Source organism: Heterodontus francisci, chromosome 15, assembly GCF_036365525.1.
Source record: "Heterodontus francisci isolate sHetFra1 chromosome 15, sHetFra1.hap1, whole genome shotgun sequence".
Taxonomy (NCBI): Eukaryota; Metazoa; Chordata; class Chondrichthyes; order Heterodontiformes; family Heterodontidae; genus Heterodontus; species Heterodontus francisci.
In genome coordinates this window covers 54876217-54903948 of record NC_090385.1, presented here as the reverse complement: position 1 = coordinate 54903948, position 27732 = coordinate 54876217, and the positions used below count along the sequence as shown (strand labels likewise).

The 27732-nt window shown below is 40.0% G+C and overlaps 1 protein-coding gene across 1 annotated transcript; it reads left to right on the top strand.

Annotated features, from left to right (window-relative positions):
* Window positions 1-1655: 1655 nt before the first annotated feature.
* On the top strand, window positions 1656-27148 carry LOC137377892 (tetraspanin-7-like). Its single transcript, XM_068047967.1, has 8 exons — window positions 1656-1811; window positions 17803-17991; window positions 19033-19107; window positions 20767-20853; window positions 23294-23449; window positions 24169-24252; window positions 25369-25450; window positions 25962-27148. The coding sequence occupies exons 1-7, from the start codon at window positions 1722-1724 to the stop codon at window positions 25435-25437; spliced, it is 750 nt and encodes a 249-aa protein (XP_067904068.1). The 5' UTR covers window positions 1656-1721; the 3' UTR covers window positions 25438-25450; window positions 25962-27148.
* Window positions 27149-27732: the final 584 nt, after the last annotated feature.

Genomic DNA, 27732 nt, shown 5'->3' with positions numbered 1-27732 from the left:
CATCAGGGAACTCCTCTTTGCTGACGATGCTGCATTAACATCCCACACTGAAGAGTGTCTGCAGAGACTCATCGACAGGATTGCAGCTGCCTGCAACAAATTTGGCCCAACCATTAGCCTCAAGAAAACGAACATCATGGGAGGGGACATCAGAAATGCTCCATCCATCAATATCGGCGACCATGCTCTGGAAGCCGTTCAAGAGTTCACCTACCTAGGCTCAACTATCACCTAAACCTGTCTCTCAATGCAGAAATCAACAAGCGCATGGGAAAGGCTTCCGCTGCTATGTCCAGACTTGCCAAGAGAGTGTAGGAAAATGGCGCACTGACACGGAACACAAAATTCCAAGTGTATCAAGCCTGTGTCCTCAGTACCTTGCTCCACGGCAGTGAGGCCTGGACAACGTATGTCAGCCAAAAGCGACGTCTCAATTCATTCCATCTTCGTGCCTCCGGAGAATCCTTGGCATCAGGTGACAGGACCGTATCGCCAATGCAGAAGTCTTCGAGGTGGCCAACATCTCCAGCATATACACCCTACTGAGCCAGCGGCGCTTGAGATGGCTTGGCCATGTGAGCCGCATGGAAGATGGCAGGATCCCCAAGGACACATTGTACAGCGAGCTCGTCACTGGTATCAGACCCACCGGCCGTCCATGTCTCTGCTTTAAAGACGTCTGCAAACGCAACACGAAATCCTGTGACATTGACCACAAGTCATGGGAGTCAGTTGCCAGTGATCGCCAGAGCTGGCAGACAACCATAAAGGCGGGGCTAAAGAGTGGCGAGTCGAAGAGACTTAGCTGTTGGCAGGAAAAAAAGACAGAAGCGCAAGGAGAGAGCCAACTGTGTAACAGCCCCGAAAACCAATTTTATCTGCAGCACCTGTGGAAGAGTCTGTCATTCTAGAATTGGCCTTTATAGCCATTCCAGGTGCTGCTTCACAAACCACTGACCACCTCCAGGCGCTTACCCGTTGTCTCTCGAGACAAGGAGGCCAAAGAAAGGTCTTTCCTTTCACTGAAATTTAACTTCCAGTCCAATCTCTCTGAATTGAATTCACTGAGATTAGGAAAAGCAGTAAGAAAATGATAATTGGCCTCTGTGTTGCTCATGTTCAAGTCGTCATGGCCTTGCACACCCGCTTCCACCCCCTCCTCCCCCACTCCAATCTCTACTACCCTACAACCCTCCAAAAACCGTGTTGACAGAAAAAGGGAGAAAGGAAATCACTAGGTTTGTACCCCTGATCACTGTCCAATGAACGCAGCCACAAAGTGCTCGTGTGTGAAAGTTAGGGACAGGGGGTGGGGGAGTCTGGTTCCTGGTGATGTGATCAGGCTCAGATTCCCCACAACTCCATCTTCAGGAATAGACTGCTGCCAGAATGAATGAACCGGATCACAACATTTGGACAAGGTGGAGCACAATAGCCTGCTTGATATCATTGTTTATTATGATAGTCAGGTGGGATGTGAAAAAAAATTAAAGTACTCTGGTCCAGGTTGGGTTTCAATGTTATACCCGAGTAGGCCTTTACCCCAAAGCCTGTCCACCCCAACCATGCCCTGTGCTGCTGGAATGATTGACAGCTGAGCTGCGCAATGAAGGGACCGGAAGCGGCGTCCTAGATGACGTCACTTCCTTGGCAGCCGGAGGGGTGGGGGAAGGGTTAAAATCAGGCCGTTCCGATCTTGTTCTGTCGCCGCGGTTGGAAACATGGCAGCGTCTTCGGCACGGCGTTTGCAGACCAAGCCTGGCATCACCTGCCTCAAAACCTTCCTAATCGTCTTCAGCTTCGTTTTCTGGGTGAGTGAATGTGGGCGGGCCGTTCAGAGCTTTCCGGGGTGGCGGCGGTGAGGGTGCAGACCCGGGGACCGGGAGCAGACCTAGACCGCTACACAAAGAGCAGAGATGATCTCAGCCTTGCGTCGGGACTGGAGGAGACTTCATTAACAGTTTTCTCTGAAAACACAAACTGTTGCTTTCAAAACTTTTACTTTTTGAGGTAACCAAAGGAGTTTACTGGCGCCCTGCCTGCAACTCGTCAAAGTGTTCAGATGCTTTTATTAAAATAACCCCCTGGGTGAAAAAACCGGGCTGGGCAGGGGAAACGGTTCCAGCGCCAGCCCTCCATACAAGTGTCGGCGTTGTGGGTTTAAGTTTTTTTTAAACTTTTTGTTAACTCTGTTTTATTTTTTGAATGTACACCTGAGAAAATCTGTTGGAAAATATTGGGGTTCAAGACAAAACAATTTTATTTTTAACTCTGACAGCTGTTGGATTATTCTTTCTGCCACCCGATTCTTGCGAGCTCAAGTCCTCGTAGGACTAACTGGAAGCTTTTGTTCAAAATGAACTTGTTCCCGACTGTGGGGCTCCTGTTTTGATTTGTTTTTGACGTCGCTACCGGGCGTTTTGCGTTCGACACGGCACTGATTTATTTTTCGAGAAGTGCCTGTGCAGTCCAACCTTTATAACCGTGCGCCCGAGTAAAGTCTGGAGGTACCTATGAATTATCACTTCCAGGCATCTAGCTTTCAAAATATTATCACAGTTCCGCCTACGTAGACTGAACGTTCCATGCATATCCCAGACTGTAAACTTGAGCGAAAATTGTTTCTTTGTTTAGTTCATTGTATCAGATTTTTACTTTTTTAAATGCCTGGCACTTGTCTGTGGGGTGGTACTCTGAAGCAATCTTTCACATTCCCTATAATCTGGAATGAACATTTTGCTACTCCATATCTAGATGATAAACAGCACAGCCTGGGCATTTGTAGCATTGAAGAAACCTTGCTGTATATACTGGTTGTTCTACATTCTATCCTCTCTAAACTTGAGGTCATCCAAAACAGTGGTTTCTGTTCTTGTACCAAGACCTGTTCACCCTGGGTTTGCTGACCTACATTGCCTCCTGGTTAGGTAATGCCTCTTTTTAAAAAAAAAAAAATTGGATCCTTGTTTTCACATCCCTCCATGGCCTTGCCCCCTCCCTATATCTGCAATTTCATCCAGCCCTACAACCCTCAGATATCTGAACTCTTCTAATTCTGGTCTCTTCAGCATCCCCTGATTTTAATCAATGCACCATTTGGCTGTGCCTTCAACTGTCTAGGCCTTAACCTCTGGATTCCCCCAAACCCCCCTCTCCACCTTGCTTTCCTCCTTTAAGATGTTCCTTCAAACCTACCTCTGACTAAGCTTTTGGCAATCTACTCTAATATTGGCTGTTGAGACAGTCAAATTTCACTTAATGCTCCTGTGAAATGCCTTTGGACATTTTATTGCATTAAAGGGCTATATAAGTACATATTCATGACCTGCTGCCATGTGAGTCTTGCTGCCTTTACAGAAAGTAGACTAATCATTTTACTGAGACACAGCTTCAAACCATAAACTGGTTGCTTTTTATATAATTGAGCGGTATATGGAATTGCTGTGCTTGTTGAATAAGCAAATGCAGCAGTATTTATGAAACTGAGTAGTTTCTGCTTCTTGGACAAACTGTCTTCTGCAGCATTCCCTCTCCTCCATAGATGATAGCAACAATATTGTCTATCAGCAAATGATCCCCATATCTCAACCTGGTACAATTAATCATAGGATTAGGCCATTTGGCCCCTTGAGCCTTCTGAAAATCCAAATACACCACATCCACTTGTTTCCCCCTTTAGTTATTCTGCTTGTTACACCCTCAAAAAAAAACCTAAGTTTTATCAAACAATTTCCCTTTCATAAATCCATGTTGACTCTCCCCAATCCTACCATTTTCTAAATATCCGGTTATCACGTCCTTTAGAATAGATTCTAGCATCTTCCCAGGCTAACATCTGTTTTTTTTTTTTCGTTTTTTTTTCCTTAAATAGTGTGGTTACATTTGTTACCTTCGGTTTTCAGGAACTGTTCCAGAATCTATAGAATTTTGGAAGATGACAATTAATGCATCAACTATCTCTGCAGCCACCTCTTTCAACACTCTGGGATGTAGATCATCTGGTCCAGAGGGTTTATCAATTTAGTCTCATTAATTTTTCTAGTACTATTTTCTTTTTACTAATACTAACTACTTTCAGTTCCTCATTCCCTTGGTTCTCTAGTATTCCTGAGAGGTTTTTCTACCTTTCTCTGAAGACAGACAGTATTTTAGTTTCTTTGCCATTTCCTTATTCTCCATTATAAATTTTTCTATCTCTGCCTGTAGTGAGCCCACATTTGTCTTTACTAATCTTGTCATTTTTATATACCTATAGAAGCTTTTACGGTGTGTTTTCATGTTTCTCACTAGCTGACTTTCATATTCAATTTTCTTTTTCTTTGTCCTCCTTTTGCTGAATTTTAAAATGTTCCCAATCCTCAGGCTTACTACTACTTTTGGCAACTTTATAAGCCTGTTCCTTTTGATTTTTAATACAGTCTTCAACTTCTTGTTAGCCATGGTTGGGTCACCTTTCCTGCTGTTTATGTGCCTCATAGGAATGTAAATTTATTGTAAACCATGCTTTGGTAGCCATTGCTTGTCTGTCATACCTTTTTTAATGTAGTTTATCAATCTGCCACAGCTGATTTTCCCCCTCAAACTTTGTAGTTTCCTTTTTGTTTAGATTTAAGACCCTGGTTTTGGATTAAACTACATCACTTTCAAACTTAGAATTTTACATAATCATTATGATCACTCTTCCCTAGAGACTCCTTTTACAACAAGATTATTAACTGGCCCTTTCTCATTGCACAGTGCTAGATCTAAAATAGCCCATTCTCTCTCTAGCTGGTTCGTCAACATACCATTCTAGAAAATCATCTTGTATACATGCGAGGAATTTGTTCTCTACATCATTACTGCTAATTTAGTTTTACCTAGTCTATATAGACTGAAATCCCCCATGATTACTGTATTACCCTTGTCACATGCATCTCTAACTTCCTGATTTATACTGTGCGTGACATTACTACTACTGTTTAGCTTATGAACAACTCCCACCAACATTTGCTGCCCCTTGCTGTTTCTTAGCTCCACCCAGACTGATTCTATATCTTCTCGATTCAAGGTCCTGTCACTGATGCATTGATCTCATCCTTTAACAGTGCTACCCCACCTCCTTTTTCCTTTTTTGCTTATCCTTCCTAAATGTCAAATATGCTTGAACGTTTAGTTCCTAGCCTTGGTCACCCTGCAGCCATGTCACCATAATGGCAATTAAATCATACCTGTTTACTTCCATTTGTGCTGCCAATTCATATATCTTGTTGCAAATGCTGTGTATTCAGGTTGTACCGTTAAGTCTATCTTTTCGCAGCTTCTAGCCTTATCTGCTAGTGCACTCTTAAGTTTGTATGCTCTAACCCTTCCTGCCATACTCAGATTATCAATTCCCTTATTGCGTCTCCGTCTCCATCTCCCTAACTTATCACATCTTCCCTCACTTGATCCCTCATCCCCACTATTTTTAGGATAGTAGAGAGGACTTTAAACTAACTATATGACTCACCAGAACACTGGTTCCAGTACAGTTTGTGAAGTCTGTCCTGCCAGTACAGCTCCCACTTTTCCAGTACTAGTGCCAGTACTCCATGAATCAAAACAATTTTCTCCCACACCATTGAGCCATGCACTCATCTTATTTACCCTATTCCCATTTGCTCCTGGTTTAGGTGATAATCCAGAGATTACCTTTTGAGGTTCTGCTTTTAATTTAGCCCCTAGCTGCTCAGTTCTCTAAGCAGAACCTTTTTTCCTAGTCTTACCACCTATGTCATTGGTACCTACATGAACCATGACAACTGGATCCTCCCCCTCCCTCTGCCAAGTTCCCCTCCAGCTCAGAGCAGATGTTCCAAACCCTGGCACCAGGCAAGCAACACAGCTTTCTGGCCTCTTGCTCTCAGCTGCAGAGAACTGTTTTCCCCCGCCCTGACTGTACTGCCCCAACTATCAGTACATTCCTATTAACTCCCCCACTTGAATGGCTCCCTGCACCATAGTGCCATGGTCAGCTCACTCATCCACCCTGCAACCCCCACTTTCATCCATACAGGCTGCAAGAACCTTGAATCTGTTGTACAGTTGCAAGGTCTGGGACTGCTCCACTTCTGCTTTCTCAATTTTCCCCATACCTGCCTCACTCTTAATCACACCCTCTTTCCCTCACCATGGACCAAATCAGATGACCCTATCCTGAGGGGTGTGCCCGCCTCCTAGAACAGTGTCCAAGTAACTTTTCCTCTTTCTTTCGGTGCCTCCAGCTCAATGACTTAGCCAAAGTTCTTCCAGTAGCCGACACTTACTGCAGACATGTTTGCCTTGGATCACAGGTGGGCATGAGCTCCCACATTCTGCAGCTGCTGCACATCACCTGCCCTGTCATCGTTATAGTGTTTAATTAAAATTTCATGAGTAAAATAACTTGTCTCGAGTTCTGAATCAGTAAAATAATTCATGTCTCATTCTGCCTGTGCATGTATTGTTTCAATAAATGTTCTACTTACCCTGATTGAAATTCCCCAGTTAAGATAAATAGGAAATATACACCAACAATCTAATAAGCTTTGCTGCTATTGGTAAACCTTACTACTACTACTACTAAAACCTTACAATTACTAAAATACCTGAGTTTTGAGATAAATGAGAAAAATACTCAGCAATGAATCAACTAGCTGTTTTCCTGTGACGTGTCACTTTGATTTTTCTCCGTGTGTTCGGTCTGCTCTGGAGCCACAAACTGGACTGAACTTTTTTTTAAAAGTGCTGCTGTTTGTCTCTGGGTCCTCCTTCCTCCCGTTCTTTTAGGCACTACTGTGTGTCACTGGGTCCTCGTCTCCCTTTCCTGGCTTGATCCTAAACTTGGTGCTTTTAATATGGTTTGTCGTCATCTCCTCCCCCACCTCCACACAATTCCAGGTTAAATGTTAATAATTTGGGGTTGTACTAGGATACTTTAATCATAAAGTTAAGATAATGGAATTTACTTAATACTGCTGACAATTTATGTACTGGAGCTTTAATCTGACTATAATCCAGCAATTGCATTGTTGCCTCATATGCATTATTTATCATTGCTCAGAAATGGAAGACCAGATCATAACCTTTGTTTCCAATACCCACCCTCTGGCAAGTAATCCAATTTAGCAGAAGGGTTGTAAATTGAAATGACCACCTGCATACATTTGAAGGCTGTGCGGCTGTTCAACTGAATAGAAATAATGCAATAGTTCTAGTAAATGGTCCTAGACAGATTGCATGTGCATGAGGTTTTTTATTCATGGGATGTGGGCATCGCTGACTAGGACAGCATTTATTGCCCATCCCTAATTGCACTTCAGGAGGTAGTGGTGAGCTGCTGCCTTGAACCGCTGCAGTCCATGTTGGTAGGTACACCTACAGTCCTGTTGGGAAGGGGGTATCAGGATTTTCCAGTGACAGTGAAGGAACGGCAATACAGTTCCAAGTCAGGATTGTGTGTGGCTTGGAGGGGAACTTGCAGTTGGTGGAATTCCCATGCAGCTGTTGCCCTTGTCCTTGGTAGAGGTTGTGGGTTTGGAAGGTGCTGTCTAAGGAGCCATGGTGAGTTGCTGCAGTGTATCTTGTAGATGGTACACACTGCTGCCACTGTCAGTGGTGGAGGGAATGAATGCTTGTGGAAGGGGTGCCAATCAAGTGGGTTAATTTGTCCTGAATGGTGTCGAGCTTCTTGAGTGTTGTTGGAGCTGCACCCATCCAGGCAAGTGGAGAGTATTCCATCACACTCCTGACTTGTGCTTTGTAGATGGTGGACAGGCTTTGGGGAGTCAGGAGGTGAGTTACTCGCTACAGGATTCCTAGAGGGTGGGGGCCCCCACTCTGATCTGCTCAGTCCAGATGCTTCTCTGCAAAGAAAACACCAGCTTAAAACCACAGATGTGGGGGGTTGGGGGGGGCTTGTCACATGACAGCCACTCAGTGATTCAAACATATCAGTATTTCTCTCTTGCTAAAAAGAACAGGTAGTTCCCTTAAACTTGCTGGAAAATAAGCAGCTGTTTTGTCTCCACTTAACAAGCCTTGCAATAGTGTTGCAAATTAGGTGGCCATCCTAAGCTGCCAGTAAAGTCATCTTTTTTTGAGTTCTTTTTAAATTTCTTAAATATGAATTCAGATCTCCAGTCAGTGGATTAATGAAAATTATCATTCAACAAAGTACATTGGCATGACACTTTCCCTTGCTAAACTTAAATCTTGAAATTAGGCCATTCACCCAAAATGACATGGGGGAAAATAGGACTCTGGATAATGGGCAGTAATGTCACTTAGATATAAGCTTATCTTGGATTCTTTATCCCTTAACCATATGCCCTAGATGCAAAAAGGAAGGGAGGAGGTCTATCCTTTTAACCGTTTAAAAGGATTTAAATGACTCCAGTACTGACTGGGAAAGTGGCCATTCTTGCTGTGTACTCTACCAGTTTTAGACAATACAGATATTACTTGCATTTTAATGGCATTCCTACAAGCATGTCTGGCCTTGCGAAGAAGTAATTGCTGAGCAGGAGGGAATGAAAACACTGTTAGAGACCCCTTTTCGGAAGCAGATGAGTGGGCGATGAGGCATAAATGTTGAGTGCAATTGGCAGGGTATAATATTTTGATGGAAAGTTTGTGTTGAGGTGGGGGCCAGGGGGTGAGGAGTGGAGATTAAGTAGTCAGGAGTGTAACTGTGCAAAGATATCAAAGTAGGGAGTGATGTGGCCATGAAGGATTTTAAGATGATGGGCATCTTAGTCTTCAAGAATAGAAAGAGTAGATTCAAATTTTACTACTTAAACAATGCTCAGCTCTATTGTTGTAGTGGAGGGTAGAGGTGGAGATGCTGCAAAGAGGGTATAGCCTAAAGATGATTAAAAGGGGTAAATTAAAATTTCAGCTGCAAAAGTAGGGTGGAGATGGATGTTTTCCTGTAAAAAGAAAGCAGTCTTGATGGATTAGAAGTGTGAAGAAGCTGCCTTGGTTAACACTAATTATAGAATGATACGACAGGCCATTTGGCTCCTCATGCCTATGCCAACGCATAGTTATTAAATTAATCCCACTCCCCTGCTCTTTCCCCATAAACCTGTTTTTAAAAAAAAAAAAAAAATTCCATCAAGCATTTATCCAATTCTCTTTTCAATGTTACTATTGAATCTGCTTTCACCACCCTTTCACGCAGTGCATTCCAGATGACAACTGTTTATGGTCATGCTGCCTCTGGTTCTTTTCTATAATCTTTGCTATTAGTTCTTCGATTGCTTCCCCATTTGAACGAAAGCAAGGAGGAGTTGCCTTGCCCCCTCTGAAGCAACAGCATAGGCGTTAGTCATCAGTACAGACTTCATGTAGAATATGAATGTACATTTATAATTTTTGGACATAATGGTATTGCTGTATGGTGTCTTGCATACCTGTTTCAATAGCTAGCCTTTCTGTCAACTATTTCCTGGTTTGTTAATTGTCAGGCATGTTTTTGTACATGTGCATGATTCATTAGCTTCTATAATTATCCAGAGAATTTAGTAATCTGTCAAGTCATTCATCTAGTTGCCAGGATGTGTTTTTATTACTAACAGACTTTGCAAAGTCATGTTGGCAAATCTCTTCACTTCAGTTGAATCAGTGAATACTTAGCACCTTAATAGATACAGCCATTGATGCCCATGTTGCAACCCTATAAACCCTGCTTATCCCAATGTAGGTTAAGCTTGTGCATAAGACAAGTATTGACTGTTCTTCATGGTTAAGGACTTTTCAAAGAAGAGCTACCTCTAGCCAGCAGAACATCCAAAGTCAAGCTCTGCAGTGTATGTAGCAAAAAGGAAAATGGTGGTCTGAAATGAGGGCTGTGGCCTATATTCGTGTCATGGAGTACACTAGAGGGGGTGTTTCACCATGAGCAGGCTTCTTTGTGAAAGCCCTTCACATGAAGACCGAGATTAAGCAATCTGGGTGAGTCAGCCTGGTATGTGGCATTAGAGTTGGTCACTTGGAATATTAAAGGATGATGCAAATGCCTACTTCTGCCATGATGAATGCAATTGTATAGCTGAAGAGGAAACTTGCTTTGGAATGACATGAGCTGCTGGCAGTTGACATTGGTGACTTGGATATACCTACAGATTTGTGCCTGCCATGCTTGAGTTAGAGAAGTAAGCAGTTGCTGAAGCTCTGCAGTGCCCACCCCCCACCTCTTGTAAGAACCATCATGGTGAATGCCCTGTGGTCAGCATGATGATGGCAATGCACTTGCAGTATAGTTGACTACTGTGAAGAACTTCTAGGACATGTCTTTTTTTTCTGTTTGACCAAATATGCAGAACTCTAAATGCTTATACAGCGCATGCTACTTAGATTGCAGTCATGTGCATGTAGCATAACTTCACTGTCCTCTATCAATGGTACAAGTAGGCATGAATTGCTAGTATGCTTTTAGGTAGTTGGAGAGCTACAGTTTTAGTTGGCAATGGAAAGAATTCAAATGTCATGCAGCTGCTGGTAGCATATTATATCTGCTTCAATTTGGTTATAAAATGAGCCTGAAGGTTTGAGTTCATACTGCAATTTATTCTTTGCACTTTTATTATGTGACTAAGTTGTACAGATCTAGGGATATGTTTTTTCAGTATCTTGTTTACTTGATATTTGATAAATTCTAGTACGACAGATTGTCTGTTAAATTTTTCACTTTCCTGTCATTCCTAACACTCAAAAGCTTTGGTTCATTTATGTAACAAACTTAAACTACTATAATAAAAACAAGAAATGCTGGAACTACTCAGCAGGTCTGGCAGCATCTGTGGAGAGAGAAGCCGAGTTAACATTTCAGGTCAGTGACCCTTCATCAGACCTTTCACTGACCTGAAATGTTAACTCTGCTCTTTGTCCACAGATGCTGCAAGACCTGCTGAGTAGTTCCAGCATTTCTTGTTTTTATTTCCGATTTACAGTATCTGTAGTATTTTGCTTTTATTAAAAGTAAACTACTGTTTAACCTCTTATAAATTGTGCAAGGTGCTAAAAAGGATGGTAGTCTGAATAGCTCGTCAACTTTTTGTAATGTGCTGGAAATGGAATAGAATTTATAGCATGGTCATTTGGCCTCTCTTCTGAGAGGTTGCCATTTGGTCCTATTTGCCTGTCCTTTCCCAGTATTACTTTCTTTTCCAATCCACCTCCATCTAAAAGCTTGTGTATTCTTCCATTGCATTCAAATAGGATATTCCATGTCCTTACAATCCTATCTTATTAACTTTTAAACTTTCCTTCATTCTTTTTAATCTCTCTGTTCTTTTGATCTGTAATCACTTTTTGAACCCTCTGGTTTCCTTCATTTTCTCTGCTCAGGAGAAAAGGGCACCAAGGCCTTGGTTCTTTTGGTCTCTCCATAAATACCACATGGGTAGCTTAACTTCTGCGTCCTCTATGGCATTGACATTGCTCTTAAAGCAGGATGCCCAAAACTAGACGCTATATATTCAGGATTAGTGTTACTTCTGTTCTCTATATAGAAACTAGAGATCTAAAAGGAATGAAGAGTGAGAATAGATGAGCAATTAACATAGGGAATCCAAAATTGTTATTTCAAACAGTGGAAGGGTGGGGCTGATTAGGGACCAAAAAGGATCTGTGGAAACAGAGGGTGTAGTTGAGGTACTAAATGAATGCTTTGCATCCCTTTCCATATAGAAGAGGATACTGTCAATGAGGCAGTAAAGTTAGTATGAAAATAGAGGTACTTTATAAGGCTGGTAGTCTTTAAAGTAGAAGAGTCACCATGCATCCTAGGTTATTGAGGGAAGAAAGGGTTTTAATTGCAGAAGGCTAGCCACAATCATTCAGTCCTCCTTTAGGGGAGTGATCCAGAAGACTGGAGGATTGTGAATGTTGCACCCTCTTTTTTTTTTTTAAAATAAACCCAGCAACTGCAGGCCAGTCAGTTTAATGGTGAGAAACTTCTCAGGACCAGAATTAATTGGCATTTGGACAAGTAAATGAAAGTTGGCATGGACTTGTTAAAGGCAAGTTATGTTTGACTAACTTGATTCCATTGAAGTAAGAGGATTAATTAGGGTAATATGTATGTTCTGTACATGGCCTTTTAAAAAGGCATTTGACAAAGTACCACGTAATAGACTTGTTAGCCAGTTTCATATCTGCACTTCAGCTGTCCCTGTAATCTCAAGGGCTTTAATTTTTCTAAGGGGTGAACAGAGCAGTGGTGAATGGTTGGTTGTTTCTCAGACTGGAGGGAGGTATACAGTGGTGTTTCCTTGAAGGTTGTTATTGAAATCATGGCTGTTTTTGATTATTAATGACCTGGATTTGGGTATACACTGACTTCAATTTGCAATGATACAAAACTCAAATATAGTCAACAATGAGAAGGATAGTAAGATTTCAGGACAGACCAGTGAAATGGGGAGACATGGCAGATGAAATGTGTTGCATTTTGGTAGTAAGAATGAGGAGAGATGATATAAATTATAGAATTTTCAGGGGGTTCAGTAAAGGCCTGGATTTTTGCATAAATCTCTGAAGGTGGCAGGACAAGTTGAATGCTTATTGAAGCATATGGGGTCCTTGGCTTCATCAATAAAGGCATAGAATACTGAACTTTAATAAAGCAGTAGTTAGGTTTCAGCTGGACTGTTCAATTCTGGGCACTACACTTTAAAAAGGATATCAAGGTCTTAATGATGCAGAACAACCTTACTAGAATGGTACCAGTGATGAACTACTTTAGTTGTGTGGAAATGCTGGGGCTCTTTTTTTTTTTGGAGAAGGGATAGTTAAGAGGAGATTTGATAAGGGTTCTCAATCATGAATAATTTTCTTAGTAGATAAGGAGAAATTTGTTTCCAGTGACACAAGGCTTGGTAACCAAAGAACACCAATTTGGCAAAAGAACCAGAGGTGACATGAGGAAACTCTTTTTTTTTCCCCCCCCCACTCAGTTGTGATCTGCTGGAACTGGTGATGGAATCAGATTCAGTAGTAACTTTCAGAATGGAATTTGATGAATACTTGGGGGGGAAAAGAAAGTGAAGGGAAACAGTGAAAGTGGTTTAGTGGAACTAGTTGGATAGCTGTCAACTGGGAGAAGCAGGATGGGCTGAATGACCTCATTCTATGCGTGTGTACTAGCTTTTATTTTTTGAGCTTTAAACTTTTTTTTTTCTCCACTTTTCAGACTTGTATTTCTGGCCCCTAAATCTCTGTTCCCCTTTTTTTTTACTCAGGGTATCTATAATTTTTTTTCCCCACATCCAATTTCATCTGATCCTCTGCCCGATCTACATGCTAATCTCTCTTACTGAAGGTGTTACAGTTCTATTCACTGTACACCCCACACTCCTTGTCAACTGCAACTTTGATAGTGTCTCCATTGCCAACTTCAGATTCTTTTTTTAAAAAAAAATTTTGATTACATTGAGGGAGTTCCAGATTTCTAACTTTTTTGCAGGCAAAAGTGCTGCTTGATTTCACAATGGCCTACCTTGATAGCTCAATCTTCTATACTTGGGAATGCAAGCCAAGTTTATATAACCTGTCCTCAAAATTTAACCCTCCAAGCCCCAGTCTCATTCTTGTGAATCGGGGCTGCACCCCTCCAAGGTCAATATCCCATTCCTGCGATGCAGTCCTCTTAACTAAACAGTGCTCCTGATGGAGTCTGACTATAACTGAAGCTTTGATTTTCTTCTGTATTTGAGCCCCCATGAGAGAGGCAAATGTTCCATTAGCCTTTGCTTTTTGTATTTATGGACAAACTGTTAAAGTTTATGGACTTACAAATCTTTGCTCTTCTACAATTTCCTGCTTACCATTTTGAATACTCATTTTATTTGGGGAGTCCTAAGTGGATGACCTCACCTGATCTCTTCTGTTATTTCCTATTGCTTTAGCTATTTTGGGGCATGCATTAAGGCTGAGAAACCAGTTCACTTTTTTTTTTGTCTAGTTCAGTTGGACATTTTGCCTTTACTGTTTGCACTATGCTTGAACATTGAAATGGTCAAAACAAGAAAACTATTTCCACTTAAAGATACTTTGCCTGTTAAAAGTTTAGATGTTAAAAATTATACTCTGTCCTAACTTTTTTGGCTGTGTCAAGGAGGTTCTAACATGTGGAACTGAGTGGAAAGACTCATTCAGAGATCACCCCCACACAATTTGGGGACTTGAGGTGGCAGATTGTTGCATAGAGCTGTGATATTGTGCCATGCCACTTTATGGATATCCAGGTTGTATGACTGTACTATGGCCTGGAATGAAGTTATTTTCATATTGAGTGGTGGTCTGTGCTGTAACTTTTTTAAATCTTGGAGCCTGACTGCACTGTGGGATGTGGAGAATTCTGATTTGTAATTATCGGGAATTAGTGTTAGCATTAGGACAGACATACCTTACTTGTAACCCTATCAGGTGAGGTATTGTATTATGAGGTGAATGAGTGTTGGTAGTTTTGCTATTAGTGCAATTTGAGTTACCATTTACTTGTGGAATCGAAGCACCTCCCAGCTTTGGTTTCTCCTCCCATCACCTCACAGGTGGCCTCCTAGTTGTCTTGCAGAACAGCTGCTGATATGAAACAACAAACAGATGTTGGACTATAGTAGACCCAACCTTTTTTTTTTCCAGGGAAATGGTCTAATATTTGCACACATGACCTGGTCAAATCTCCAGGGATACCTCCAAATGAGTTAGCAGCCCTATCCTGCATGTTGCCAGTACCCCATTGGAGGGCTACTCTGATTAGCCACGTTTCAGCAGTCCAATCTGCTCATTAGACCAGGGGTCAGCAACCTGGGGGTGGTAAAAATTTGAGATCCATGGTAGTTTTTAAATGACGTGCTCCAAGCCTTTAAATTTGTGTTTTTAAAAAGACTTGGTGGCTAGGTTATTTTGAAACAAATTTAAAGGCTTGGAGCGAGAGCTTTATAATTCAGGTGTAAAAGTAATTAGGATAGGGAGCTTTGAGTTATGTCCTAGAACATGAAGTGGCGGTGACAATAGTGGATAATGCTCCCGAAACATCCATCTCCAGTGATGGGAATCAATTAAATAACCATTTTAAATGAATCTATGCTATCACTCGGTGAAAGTGTCTCATCCCTTCCAATGTATGGATTCAGTGCCATTGATCTTTTGACTTTTCTCTGGATCACAGAACCTCAGTGCTGACAACAATGAGCCAAGAAAACCGAATAAAAGCTGGAGTCCTTCTCCATATAAATGAATGTCGAAGGGTTTCCCAAATAAGAGACCAAGTATATTTTAAGTTGATCTGGTTTTACAGTGGTCAGACATTATCTGGATACTTCAACACAATGTGCAGAATTTCCTTTGTGAAATGAAGTTCTTAAAACATATCACAAAATTGTACAGAAAGCGAGTACCCTTATTTGTTCAAATAATTCCCCTTTTTTAAAAAAAATGCATTATTGATGTGGGTGTGACATTTCATAAAATACAAAGGGGTTGTCAAGCTGCATATCTAAATTATAATCCATTGGAATATCTTTCCTCGAACATTTTCCTTCGTGCCTTTAAATAACTAGTTTCTTTTGCAACCAGATTGAAGTTGGAACTAGATTGCATTGATATTTCTAGAATTGCCTGATCAACGCAATGGTCTTTATCTCTTGCACTGCTGTCTGTGTGGAAAGAAATTATCAAAGAAACCCACAGAACAAAATGAACACACTAAAACAAAATGACTGCCACCTAACAGTGCTTTCCTTTGTGTAGTGTCGCTGTCTGTATATTTCAATAGTAGTTACTATCCTACAGCATGGAATTGAGGATCAAATGGCCCTTTTTTGATGCTCATTTATGCTGAGAAGGGCTCCAGCTTTTATTTTATTTTCTTTGGCTAATTGTTAGTCAGCACTGAGGTTCTGTGATCCAGAGGAAATCGAAGATCAATGGGATTGAGTCCATTGATAGATCAGATGCAAATTTACTGTAACTAAACCTGAGTTTCATAAGGAAATATGAGTAACACTTCTATCCTGCATTTTTGTAAATTGTTAGTCAATGATGACTTTGTTTTGGATGTGGTTACAAATATACTTATTGAAGCGTGTTGTCCAGTTCAGAGCTGATGTTTTGTTTTGCATACTTGATAATTTAAGTAGAGGTTAATGAAAGTTGGTTTTATCCTGAAAGAGAATGGAGAAGTAACTGAAGCAAAGATGAGGTATGAACTTTTTTTTTAAAAATCTTGTACCTATTCTGACATTGCATTTGCTGGGCCATTCTCCAGCTATAAGTGGTAATTCAGCTTTCAACACTGTTTTAAGCAAACTATTTTGCCCCACTATTTGTGTATTGGTAATTAATATTCAGTTTGCTTTGGATATTTTCTATTCTGGCTTTGTTTGTAATTGTGGGGGGGAAATTTTGTTCCACACACCTGTGCCAGGAATTAGTACAGATTATTCTATACAAGTGATCTGGTTGACCAAAGGGTGAGTGTCAATTAACAAAGCCATGTTAGTGGCAGACCAGAAGCAATATAGTGCAAGGTTTTAGACTGGTAGCATGGGTTTTGTTTGCTTTCGTCCTGCTGACTAATATTTGTAATGCAAACACTCAACATGTTTGATACTAGACTGGGGGAGTTGAACTGATTTTTTTTTTTAAACTTGGTTGCTTTATTCAGCTGTCCATCCCCTATACCAATACACAAAATAACTGTATTAAAACCAATACTGCTATGGTGACTTGAATTATGTTTTACTCAGTCAGGCTTTGGGGGTTGTGATCAATTGTTCAAAAAATAAAGCTTTTATTTCCTAGTCTTTTTTTTTGTAGGAAGGTGATAAACCAATTGTTGGCTATACACTTTTTTTATATACAGATTAATTGCCCCCATGTCCATTGTGCAATGTGTTGATGCCTATCCCTGCATTAGACCCACAAATTCAGGTCCACTGCAGGCACAATTTCCTTAGTGCAGTACTCAATATAAACTGTCAGCTGTACAGCATTAAAGTAGCAATAGAATAGGAGTCTTCAGCACTGATAGGATTATAATGAAGGCTTGTCTGGTTGGATGGCTAGAAGCTGAAGCAGCATTTTTTTTCCTCCACACAATGCTAAGATCTGTCTTTTGGATGTAAATTTTGTGTTCACTTGCAATGCCATGTGCAGTATGTAGAGGTTCAGCTGAGCAGCCACTAGAAGTGTTAAAAGAACAGCTGTGGAACCAGTCGGATCGTCTCCAACTGTTGGTTTTCTTCCTCCAAGTCTAAAGTTTGACTTCTGCTTTAGCTATAGATGTTTGTTTATTTTATGCTGGTTATTTTGAAGTTTCAAAACTGACTACTGATCAAACCTTAAGATTTGCCTTTTTGATTAAATCTTCACCTCTTAAAACACTGCAGAAAGATTGAATCAGTCTTTCGAACTATTTTTTTTTATAAAAATAGTGCAAGATACTTTCTTTACTTTGTTTTAATACTGGCCATGGCTCCAAATCAATCAAGTAGCTGATGTTTTGCCACACTGAATTGTGAGATGGACTAAAGCTTCTAAATGTGCAAGCAGTCACATAAACTTTTAAAATGTGTACTATAAATGACCAAAGTGCAGTGTAATGACCCTTATAGTGGAAGATATTTTAAAATGCACTTTAATTGTGTAACTCAACAATTCTATGAACATAAACATGCTTAAGAAATCAGAACAAGTTAAATTAAACACATCACTGACTTACAATCCTGACCAATGTCCTTGCTTACACTATCCCACTTGCACTTTGTCTCTACAATTGAACTGTTCTTTTAGATTGCAGGTGGTGTGCTTTTGGCTGTGGGTGTATGGGGCAAAGTGAGTCTGGAAAAATATCTGTCTCTAGTGGCTGAAAAAAGTACAAATGCTCCCTATGTACTCATTGGAACTGGTGCAGTCATCGTCATATTTGGTTTCTTTGGATGCTTTGCAACATGCCGAGGCAGCACGTGGATGTTAAAACTAGTAAGTGCTTTTTTTATTACCTGCATTGCCAATTCTTTTTCACATCTATCTTAATTTGTCTTTGGACAGTTTAATGTGTTTCTTCAAGTAAGATTGTGTAAAACTCTTTGTACATAGGATGTCACCTATTCATGCTGCATTAATTATTTCAATTGCACACTACAGAACCATCAATTACTTAGAATATGCAGCACAGTAACAGGCCAATTAGTCTAACTAGTATGTTCTGGTGCTTATACTCAGTCTCCTCCTATTTTATCTACATTTTAGTTTTTCAGGGTTTTTTCTCCTTGTGCTTTTTTTTCTAAAGACTGTAGAGACATTTCTCATTTCCCTATTGGATTTATTTGTAATTACCTTGTATTTATGGTCTCTAGTTTTGATCCTTCCACAAAAATAAATACTGTTCTTTATTTCTAAAGGGAAAACTAAAAGCCCTAACCTCTGATTTTTCCTGATAACTCTAAACTCTGTTCTGGCGTTTTAGTAAAAAAAAAAACATTTTTTTGTACTTTCCCAAGTGCTGTTTTCCATAGTTTGGGTACTGTGCACAGTTATGGTCTCCAGTGTAGCCTTGCCAGAGTCCTATGCAAGTTTTATATACTTCTACTTCATCATTCTACACCCTTGAATAAATTGCAGTGTTTTGGTTCGCATTTTGAATTGTTTTCCTGACCTGCAATGCTGCTTTAATTTGCTCACCTTATTCCCTTTGCTCTTCACCCCACTCAGCTTCTTTGCAATTTAACTGACTTCCCAAAAAAATTTAAGTGCTGTTAGGAAAAATGAGCTATGACTAAATATTTTCTTTAGGTATAGAGCTTGTCAGCTGTGTTGGTGGTGTGACACAAAAATACAAATGCTATTATGAAGTGGAGGTAAAACTGGGCATTGTACTAGTGAACTCCAGTGCAAGATAGTCCCTAGGTCTTGACTGAGTTTTTGTACAAACAAGGTTATTGGACTAGCTTTGTTTCTAACTTTCTCTGGAAAGTCAAGTCTATTTTGGAATGTAAAGTGAAATAACTTTTTTTTTGCCAGTATGCTATGATCCTGTCGCTACTCTTCTTGGCACAACTTGTAGCTGGAATTTCTGGGTTTGTCTTTCGACATGAGGTAAGGGTGACTTTTTTAGCAGCAGCTATCAACAACTTCATCTTGCATTGACTGTTTTAATTCTGAATTTCTCAGTATTCACTAACTAAAACTACTTTTTTTTGCAAAGGGACTGTCTTTACTCAAGTTTATCCTAATCCAACTGAAGTCAATTTGTTTACAGCACTATCAATTAAGCACAGTTCTAATGTACAAATGGAATGAAATCTTACTTTTAGCCACTAGATGGCTTGTACAGAAAGCTTGATCCACTTCCTGCAATGTAATAGACTGCTTGAGTGCTAACAAGTGGCAACAAGATCAGCTCTGCCAAATTTGCAGTCTTTTTTTTTTTAAAGAAATTTTTCAATTCACCAATCTCCAGTTGGATGTTTTGGCTCTTGCAGATCTGAAATATTGGTATAGCCATAACTAGAGAGCTATGCAGTTAAGCCAATCCAAGTTATCTGTCTTCTCATTGCATTGATTACAATATTAAGAGAAGCTTAAAATGCACTTCCAAAAAAATTGTTACAAGCAAGGTGATGGATTCCTGCAATAAGAAGAAATGTTGGGCATATTCAGCAGGTCTGGCAGCATCTGTGGAGAGAGAAGCAGATTTAATGGATTCCTGCATCAGGGTTCATTTGTTTGTACATAAACACTGCACTTGCATGACAAAAGGATGGGTAAAATGGGTTCATTTATTGGCTTGAGCAAAAAGCTTGATCTTGTCCCATCACCCTCTCGATAAGACGTTAGCTGCTTCTATTCAATAACCCACTCAGCCATCCACATGTTGAACTGCCATCAGACTAGTAACAGCATAATCTGACAACTAAATGCACAACCAGTTCTGAGCATTTGAATGCTTGCATACTGCCTGTTTATGCACTTGCATCATGGACGTGTATTGCCAGGGAATTGCAAAAAACAAATCAGTCTTTCCAGATCATCAATCCATTTTATTTTTTAAATGCCAGGAATTTAATTAGAATGAAATTAACTGCAATTAAACTAGAAATCCGAAACACAATCACAATGTAGTCAGCCAGCATCTGAATATACAGACTAATATTTCAGATATAACCCTTAATCAAAACTAATTTTTGGATCTTGCTTTGCCATCTGATTAAGTATCTCCTGTATTTACTTATAAAGCACCCTAAGGAAGTTCCATGTATGTGTACTTTGTCCTACCTGTTAACATATTTTTCAACCTAATTGGCTACTTGCCATGATATTGTACAAATGACTTTAAAATTCCATTTCATTTAACATGGGGTGCATAACTTTTGAATCATAGACAAGTGCAAAGTTGGTCTTGCTATAGAACAGTAAGAACAAAATGCAGTGATGGCTAGAAAGTGCACGTCCCAGACTGCTAGGACCCCAACCTCAATGCAAATGTTAAGGAGGTCCAAGCAGATGCAAAATTTTGGCTTTTAGCTATGCAGGTGTTGAATCCTATGAGGGCAATTAATGCATTGGCTCTGCTTTCACATTACTGTGGGATCGCTTAGTCATTGAGAGGAAGTAAATTGTTCTGAAGTATCATTTAAAAGTTTTCAGGTCACATAGTAAACCTTGGAATTAAATGCTAAGCTGTGATTTTCTGCTAACAGAAAATTTTGCAAAGATTTATTTGCAAATTAGTTGACGCCTGCATTTGTGTTCTAGATTAAAACTATTTTCAAGGACACCTTCCACGAAGCTGTCCAGAAATACAATGCAACACAGTCCCCTGTGGATTACATTCAGCAAAATGTAAGTATGTTGGGAACAAGTGACCATTTTAATCAGTGCCAACTTGACTAGTTGGTAAGTTCAATGAAAAACTGGCTTTTGCATTCCCACCTTGAGGTGGGATGCAGTACCCTCTATTTTGATCCTTTCTTTTCCTCCCACACCCTACTCTCTCACCTTTTTTAAAAAGTGTTGAACAGTAAAAGCCTTCATGCTTTATTAATCAATGGGGGTGCTTGGTTTTCCAGAAGATTAATCTAATGCGAAGAAATTTCAAGTTTGGTCCACCTCTAGAGTGCTCATTTGCATTGCTTAAAGAAAAATATGACCATCAGCTGCGGAAGGCTATGTTTACTTTTTGTCTGGATTTTGAGTAATGAGAAATCTAGGACAGTTTGTTCAGATTATTTGAAACAGCAACTTTCATTTATATAAGCACCTTTTACCATAATATATCCTAAGGTACTTCTCGGTAGCATTATCAAACAAAATTTGATACCTTGCCATACACCTGCTCCTATTAATGTCCAGCTTTACTCCAATGCCAACAGTCTGGCAAGCTTCATATTTTGTGACCAGGTACTGTAGTAATAGTACTAAACAAACCTCCTTGTTCCCCCTGAGCTCATGTATGAAATGTTCAACTTCCCTTCCTGGACCCCATACTAATTGACATTGCAAATAGTTCATTCTGTTTGGGTACTGTCAACTTCCCTTTCAAAACAGCTCTTGCCCCTCAAAAAAAAAAAAACCCTTAAGCACCCACCCCCCATTTCCATTCTCCCTTTTCTTCAAGTCCTTGAACAGGAGTTGTGAAGTTGCTTCCCAAATGAATATCCACCTTTGTCGCAACTCAATGTTAGAAAATCTTTGATCAAATTCCCATTCCTGCCAGAGCACTGAAATAGCCTTAGTAACATGATATTGTGTGTCTGGGGATGCATTATCTGTCCTTGTCTTCCTCAAACTCTGCAGCCTTTTACCAGTTCACCACCGCATCCTTCTCCAGTGTTTCCAGATCATTGTGATTGCCTTAATTCAGATCTACTCTTCCACAGAATTTCCAGCAATCGGCAATTCTCTCTCCCATCCCCTCTATCTGTCACATCTTTCTCATAAGCATGCTGCCCCTTGCCAACGTCACTGAGCACTCTGCTCTCTGCATTTCCCTCAATGACTCAGCTGTAAGTTCATCCAGTTAAATGTTAGGAAGGCCAACTCTTCTCTTCTGACCCTGACACTATATTGTTGCTGATCCTATCCCTCTCCCTGACCAATGTCTCCGGTTAAACCAGACTTATTTGCATTCTGTGATCTGTTTAACCCTGAGCTGAGTTCAGCCTAGGCTCATTGGCATACTCGTTCAGGTCAATACCATAGGATCAAACACTCCAGAGATTTGGACACAATCTTAGCTGGCACTTTGCAGCACTCAGTACTGCACTAATGTTGAAGGTATTTTCTGCCCTTTCAGGTGGGGGTGGGGAAAAATAAATTCCAGAAAAGCAGCAGGGGAGTTATCCCGGGTGTCCTGGCCAACAGTTATCCCTTAGCCAAAATTACACTTTTTTAATAAATTGCTCACTTATTTCAATGCTTTTTTCTAACTTTGTGTGTAAATTGGTTGCCTTGTTTATTACATTGCAAGTGACAGCACTTTAATTAAAAAAAAAAACTTCAAATAGTTGTTTGGTAGTACAGAACTTGAGTATTGCTGAAAGTAGACATTTTGTCAAAGCTTTTCATCTTGCACTCATCAGGACAATTCACAAGAATAGCAATGTAAGGGAAAGCAACAAATTGATACTGTATGAGAAGAGTACTGATTTGGTTGGTTAGCAAGTGGACTCTGGTAGTGGTGTTGCCATGGAGAATACACCAGTTTATAGTGACTGTTAATTGCCAAGCTTTGGTTGAAATTTAAACCAGGCAGCTTGACTCTAGTCAATGGATTGCCCTGAGGAATGAACCAGCAAATGGATGTCACTTATTTTGTTTAGCTGAAACGGGCACAATGTGTGTACATTGTTCTTTGTCTGCAAAGAACAGGGCCCTGTGTATTTAATGTATGTAGCTTCCAGTACGCACAAAAGCAGCATACCGCGAGCTTGACGGACAATCTTAAATTGGTTGTCAGCATAATTCCTAGCACACTGCGGATTATTTAGCAAATGTCCAATTGCAGAATTGAGTATGGCCTGTACCTTGCCCATTGCAAACAGCGGAAGGGACATGTGTAATACGATCTGCCAGTCTTTGGGACATATGGCCTATATACCTAGCATCGCACTGGTGTTGAAATTCATATCACTGATAAGCAGAACATCTTTTTTGCAGACTGTACTGGCTGTAAATCATTTAAACTTTTGAGGATAACTTGTGGAAATCAAATGGTAGTGTAGGGCCTTGTAATAGTCCTTGCACTAAAATTTGCACTTTTTTTTTGATTTTTTTTTTCTAGTTGCATTGCTGTGGTGTTCAAAACTACACAGACTGGGATGGGACTGCCTACTTCAAAATGAATGGAATCCCAGTTAGCTGCTGTAGAAATGGCACTGACTGTAAACCTGAAGATCTGAAAAATATGACTACTGCCAAAGACAGAGTCTTCAAACAGGTATGACTATAGACGTTCCAATTTCTAAGTTGCAACAATTTCATAGTTGTGACTACCTTCACTGCGTCTGGTCCAGAAACATTGGTCTCTTTTTTTTAAACAATATCCTATGCAGGATTCTACATGCATGTGGGCTGTTAAGTCATTTGTTCTCAAGACCACCTTCAAATTTGATTTTATAGGGGTTTCAAGGTACAAGCTGTTTGAGTGACATATTTAGCCATGGTCTCATCTTTACTTTCAACTGTTTTGATCCTCCACTGCTGCCAGCAACAGCATTTAATTATGATCGCTACTGTACCCACCGCAATTGGGGTGGGGGGGGGGGGGGGGAAAACTAATCCCCTCTACTGAAGGTGCTGACGCTTCTGAAGTTTGCTGGTTGCCAGCAGCCCTCTGGTACCTCACCAAAATTAGTTTTTTTTTTAATGTGAGTAGTTGGTACATTGACTTTGATCCTATCCACACAGTCACTGGGTAGGATCCTTGATTCTTCTGTCCAGCCCATTTGGGCTATTCCATTGTTGTACTGCAATAAAATACTTAAATTATGAAGACATGGAAACTTGACATTCAGTTCCCATACACACAAGCTTTACCATTTCAACTTAAACTGGAAAGGTAGTAACCAAGCCTCTGACCTTTGTCTAAGCTATCTGTGGTTACTGGCACAGGCCTATCTTTACTAGTTAAGTTTAAAATTATTTTATTTATTGCAGGGTTGTATTGTATTGGTCATTAACTTCATGGAGACCAATATTGGAATCATTGCTGGAATTGCTTTTGGAATTGGCTTTTTCCAGGTATGTTCTCCACAGTTGGCTGTGGCTTAATATTTCAGTACTGTCAGACTTTTAGGATATGAATGTTATCATAATGAGCTTTTAGTGTATAGTAATTAAGCTACAAATCTCCCTGTATAGCTCAATAACCTAAATTTAAATGGATTCTACTTCTAATTGTATTTTCTTTAGCTTGCTTAAACATACTTTCAAAGTTTCCCATGTTAAAATTCTTGTGACTTTCTTGTAAGGTCCTCCAGTAGTTCACTTTAGGCTATGTTCATCTCTTCTCCCATGCATTCTATTGAAATACTTGAAGCTTTTTAAACTTGAGCTAATTTAGCTTCAAGTGGATTGAAATCAAAACATGGCTGTATTGCAAGTGGGAGGCTTTGTGAAAAATCTAACCTAGGGTGACTGACTTCCTATATTTAAGATTAATCTAGGAGGGGTCAAGACATTAAGTGGACTGAATATCTAGTCTGTTGCAGGAGTATCACCGGTCATCTACTCAGCACTGTAGCACAGCCCTAGTACAAGGCTGTAGTCACCTTTTTAACCATGAGCTCCGTCCTTGAACTTTCATCCTGGGCTCTTTGAAATGTGCTGCACCGCCATGCCCACTAATCAGGTACACCACACCTGCCGATGTGGTCTGTATGGAGGAAGGGGTGCAACTAGCTCATGCATAAATTATCTCTCACTATACAAAGAACAGTACAGCACAGGAACAGGCCATTCAGCCCTCCAAGCCTGCGCTGTTCTTGATGCCTGCCGAAACTAACACCTTCTGCCCTTCCGGGGCCCATATCCCTCTATTCCCTTCCTATTCATTATAATGCACTCAATGTGCAGGTTGTCAAAAAGGCTCATGGAGCTCATCTGGCTTTCAATACAGTATGTGAATCCAGGATTGGATTCTTCTGACATCACAACTGACTCACCTAGGTTCGACAGGACACTCCATCAAAATAGTGCATATGTCTCCTATAAACTGAGGTGTACGAAGTTTTTAAACTCTGCAAGGCATTAATTCCTAAATGTTAAACTAACGTAGCTTCAAGACAGACATGTGAATGTTTAAAGTAGTTTTCACTTGTATGGTAATATTTCCTCTTTCTCTTCCCTGCCCTGCAGTTGATTGGGATCTTGCTGGCCTGTTGTCTGTCTAGATACATCACAAACAACCAATATGAAATGGTTTAATGGTCCTAGCCAGGTAATGTGAATTTCCAACTACCTATGATAAATTTCCAGCAATGAGTTCTTATTTTGGGTGCTGCATTGCGCGATCATTTCAGTGATCATGTACTTGCTGGCTGGATGTTAGTGTTCTATAAAATATTGCTTTCACATGTGTTTCTCAATCTGACATGCATTTGTGACATTCCAGTCCTTTTGAGGTTTGAGATGATTAAACCCAGATCATTCAAACCTGAGTACAGCATTTGCATGGTGAGAATTTGTAAAGTGAAAACTAAACACTCAAGGATTTGACGTACCCTCCCCCTCTTTTTCCCCTCACCAACTTGGCTGCATGTTCACAAAGTTGGTGACCTATTCCTTGTTCCTGCTGGTCACTAAACATGGAAAGAAGTCAATGCAATTGTAAATAGCTTCAAGTACAGCCTGTTCACTTCATGTACTAATTTAAATGTACCCAAACATTAATTACTTTTATCGTTGCTTCACTGGTGAATCTCTAACTTTTGCTCCTTTTCTCTTTTCAGAACACCTGTATCAACATCAGAACCTCAATACAATTAAAGGAACCAAGCCAGCAGAGCTATTTGCTCCAAGCAAATCTGTACAAATGCTTTGCATGCTTATGGTGTAATGAACTACAAAAGTTTTGAACTCTTCACATTTAGCTTGAAGTTTAGATGTGAGGCTGTACTGAATAGTAAGAAACTTAGAAATCACTTTAATCAGCAAAGCCTTAAAAATTGTAGTTTCACTCAGTGTTATGTATTTACTACCTTGAACTTTCTTGCGTGAGATTTTCTCAGCTTTAGATTTATGATCAAAGTTTGTCTTATTTTCAAAAATTAAATCTGGTCATACATGAGGTTTTAACTTTTTTACAAAATTGAAATTTGTCATTGGGAGGAACTGAACACAACTATTTTTCTACAATGTAGTAGGTATGAACTATTTTGCAGGCACCACTACTGCATTTTCTAAAGGTGAAGCAATATTTTTCCCAATGTATAGGAGTCCAGGATAACTCATTTCCCTAATCTTCTCCCCACCACTGCACAAAGTATGCCCCCCCCCCCTCAAATTGGAATGATTTCAAACAAATTCATGGAAACTGGTGAATGTATCTTTTTTTTAAAAAAAACACTAATTATACTGCAGTAGTTGGAGTTCTATCTTGCATACATATGAGTGATTAGCAAAAACATTATGGCAAATCTTGTACTGCCATTGTTTTGTTTCTGTATCTTATTCCATAGCTTTGTTTTAGTGTTCTAAAGTGCACTTTTATGCTAAATTCCACCATTTAAGATGGCAACCTTGAACCAAGTGGATTATTTGGACTGTATAATGTAACCTTTTATAATTAAATAAACTTTACTGGTATTAAATAGAAAATAATAGAAATATGAGCCACACTATTCTGTTGGTGCAATTGGTAGGCAAGTTATAGCAGCCATTCTCAAAGCTGCTCTTGATTTGCCTCTTTTTTTTTAAAAAAGAAGGTTGAAGGTGAGCACAGCCCTATAGATGTGGAAGGCTAGCTTTCTCATTGGTCAGTGTAGCTTTCCTATTTATCTCCTACAACTGTTAATTTTTAGCACTGGATAATGTACAAAGGTGTAAGCTTCAGTGTAATGGAATGTGTAACTCAGTGACTTCCTCTATTATATATGTAAGCTATCTGATTTAAAAATAAACTAATTACAGGAGACAATTGTGGTTTATGTTTTCCACTCCATTTGCTTCCATTGGAAAGAGTGTTTATGATCATCTTTCTTCCCTCACTCCTGCCCCCGCCTCTGGTACCTTACTACAGCCCAGTAAGCACTTTTCACAATCTAAGCCTCCAGTTGGTTTGGGCACTGGGGTTCTAGTATACTATGTTAGCAACTTAGAGCTGGAACCTAGATTCAAAAGCAGAACTATCACATTGGATAGATGAAGAGGGTTGTCTGGATTGGGGAAGTGTTGGTTGGGGGTGTGTATGTCTATATGTAAATAAAATGCCACAAGCAGAGCAAGTACAGCATTGAAATTTTCTGATGCTGCAAGTAGAGGGTTTGACAGTGATGACAATGACTCCAGGAAGTCAAAACAGACTGCTTCTTTAGGTAAACAAGTGTCAGTACAGTTTAATGTGGATGAATGGAGTAGTGTACATTTTCTTGAATGAAGGTATACACTCCGCAGAGCCTGAACAATGAGATGGGTTTGAATGCATAATTGTCTGAAGCTGAGAATGCAGATCGATAAGCCCAGACAGGCATTGGCAGTAAGATGAAATACAATAATCTGTCT

Coding starts and splice junctions, on each gene's coding strand:
- LOC137377892 (XM_068047967.1), top strand. CDS start 1,722: ATGGCAGCGTCTTCGGCACGGCGTTTGCAGACCAAGCCTGGCATCACC. Junction 1,812..17,802: donor TCTTCAGCTTCGTTTTCTGG/GTGAGTGAATGT, acceptor CTGTTCTTTTAG/ATTGCAGGTGGTGTGCTTTT. Junction 24,253..25,368: donor TTGGAATTGGCTTTTTCCAG/GTATGTTCTCCA, acceptor CCTGCCCTGCAG/TTGATTGGGATCTTGCTGGC.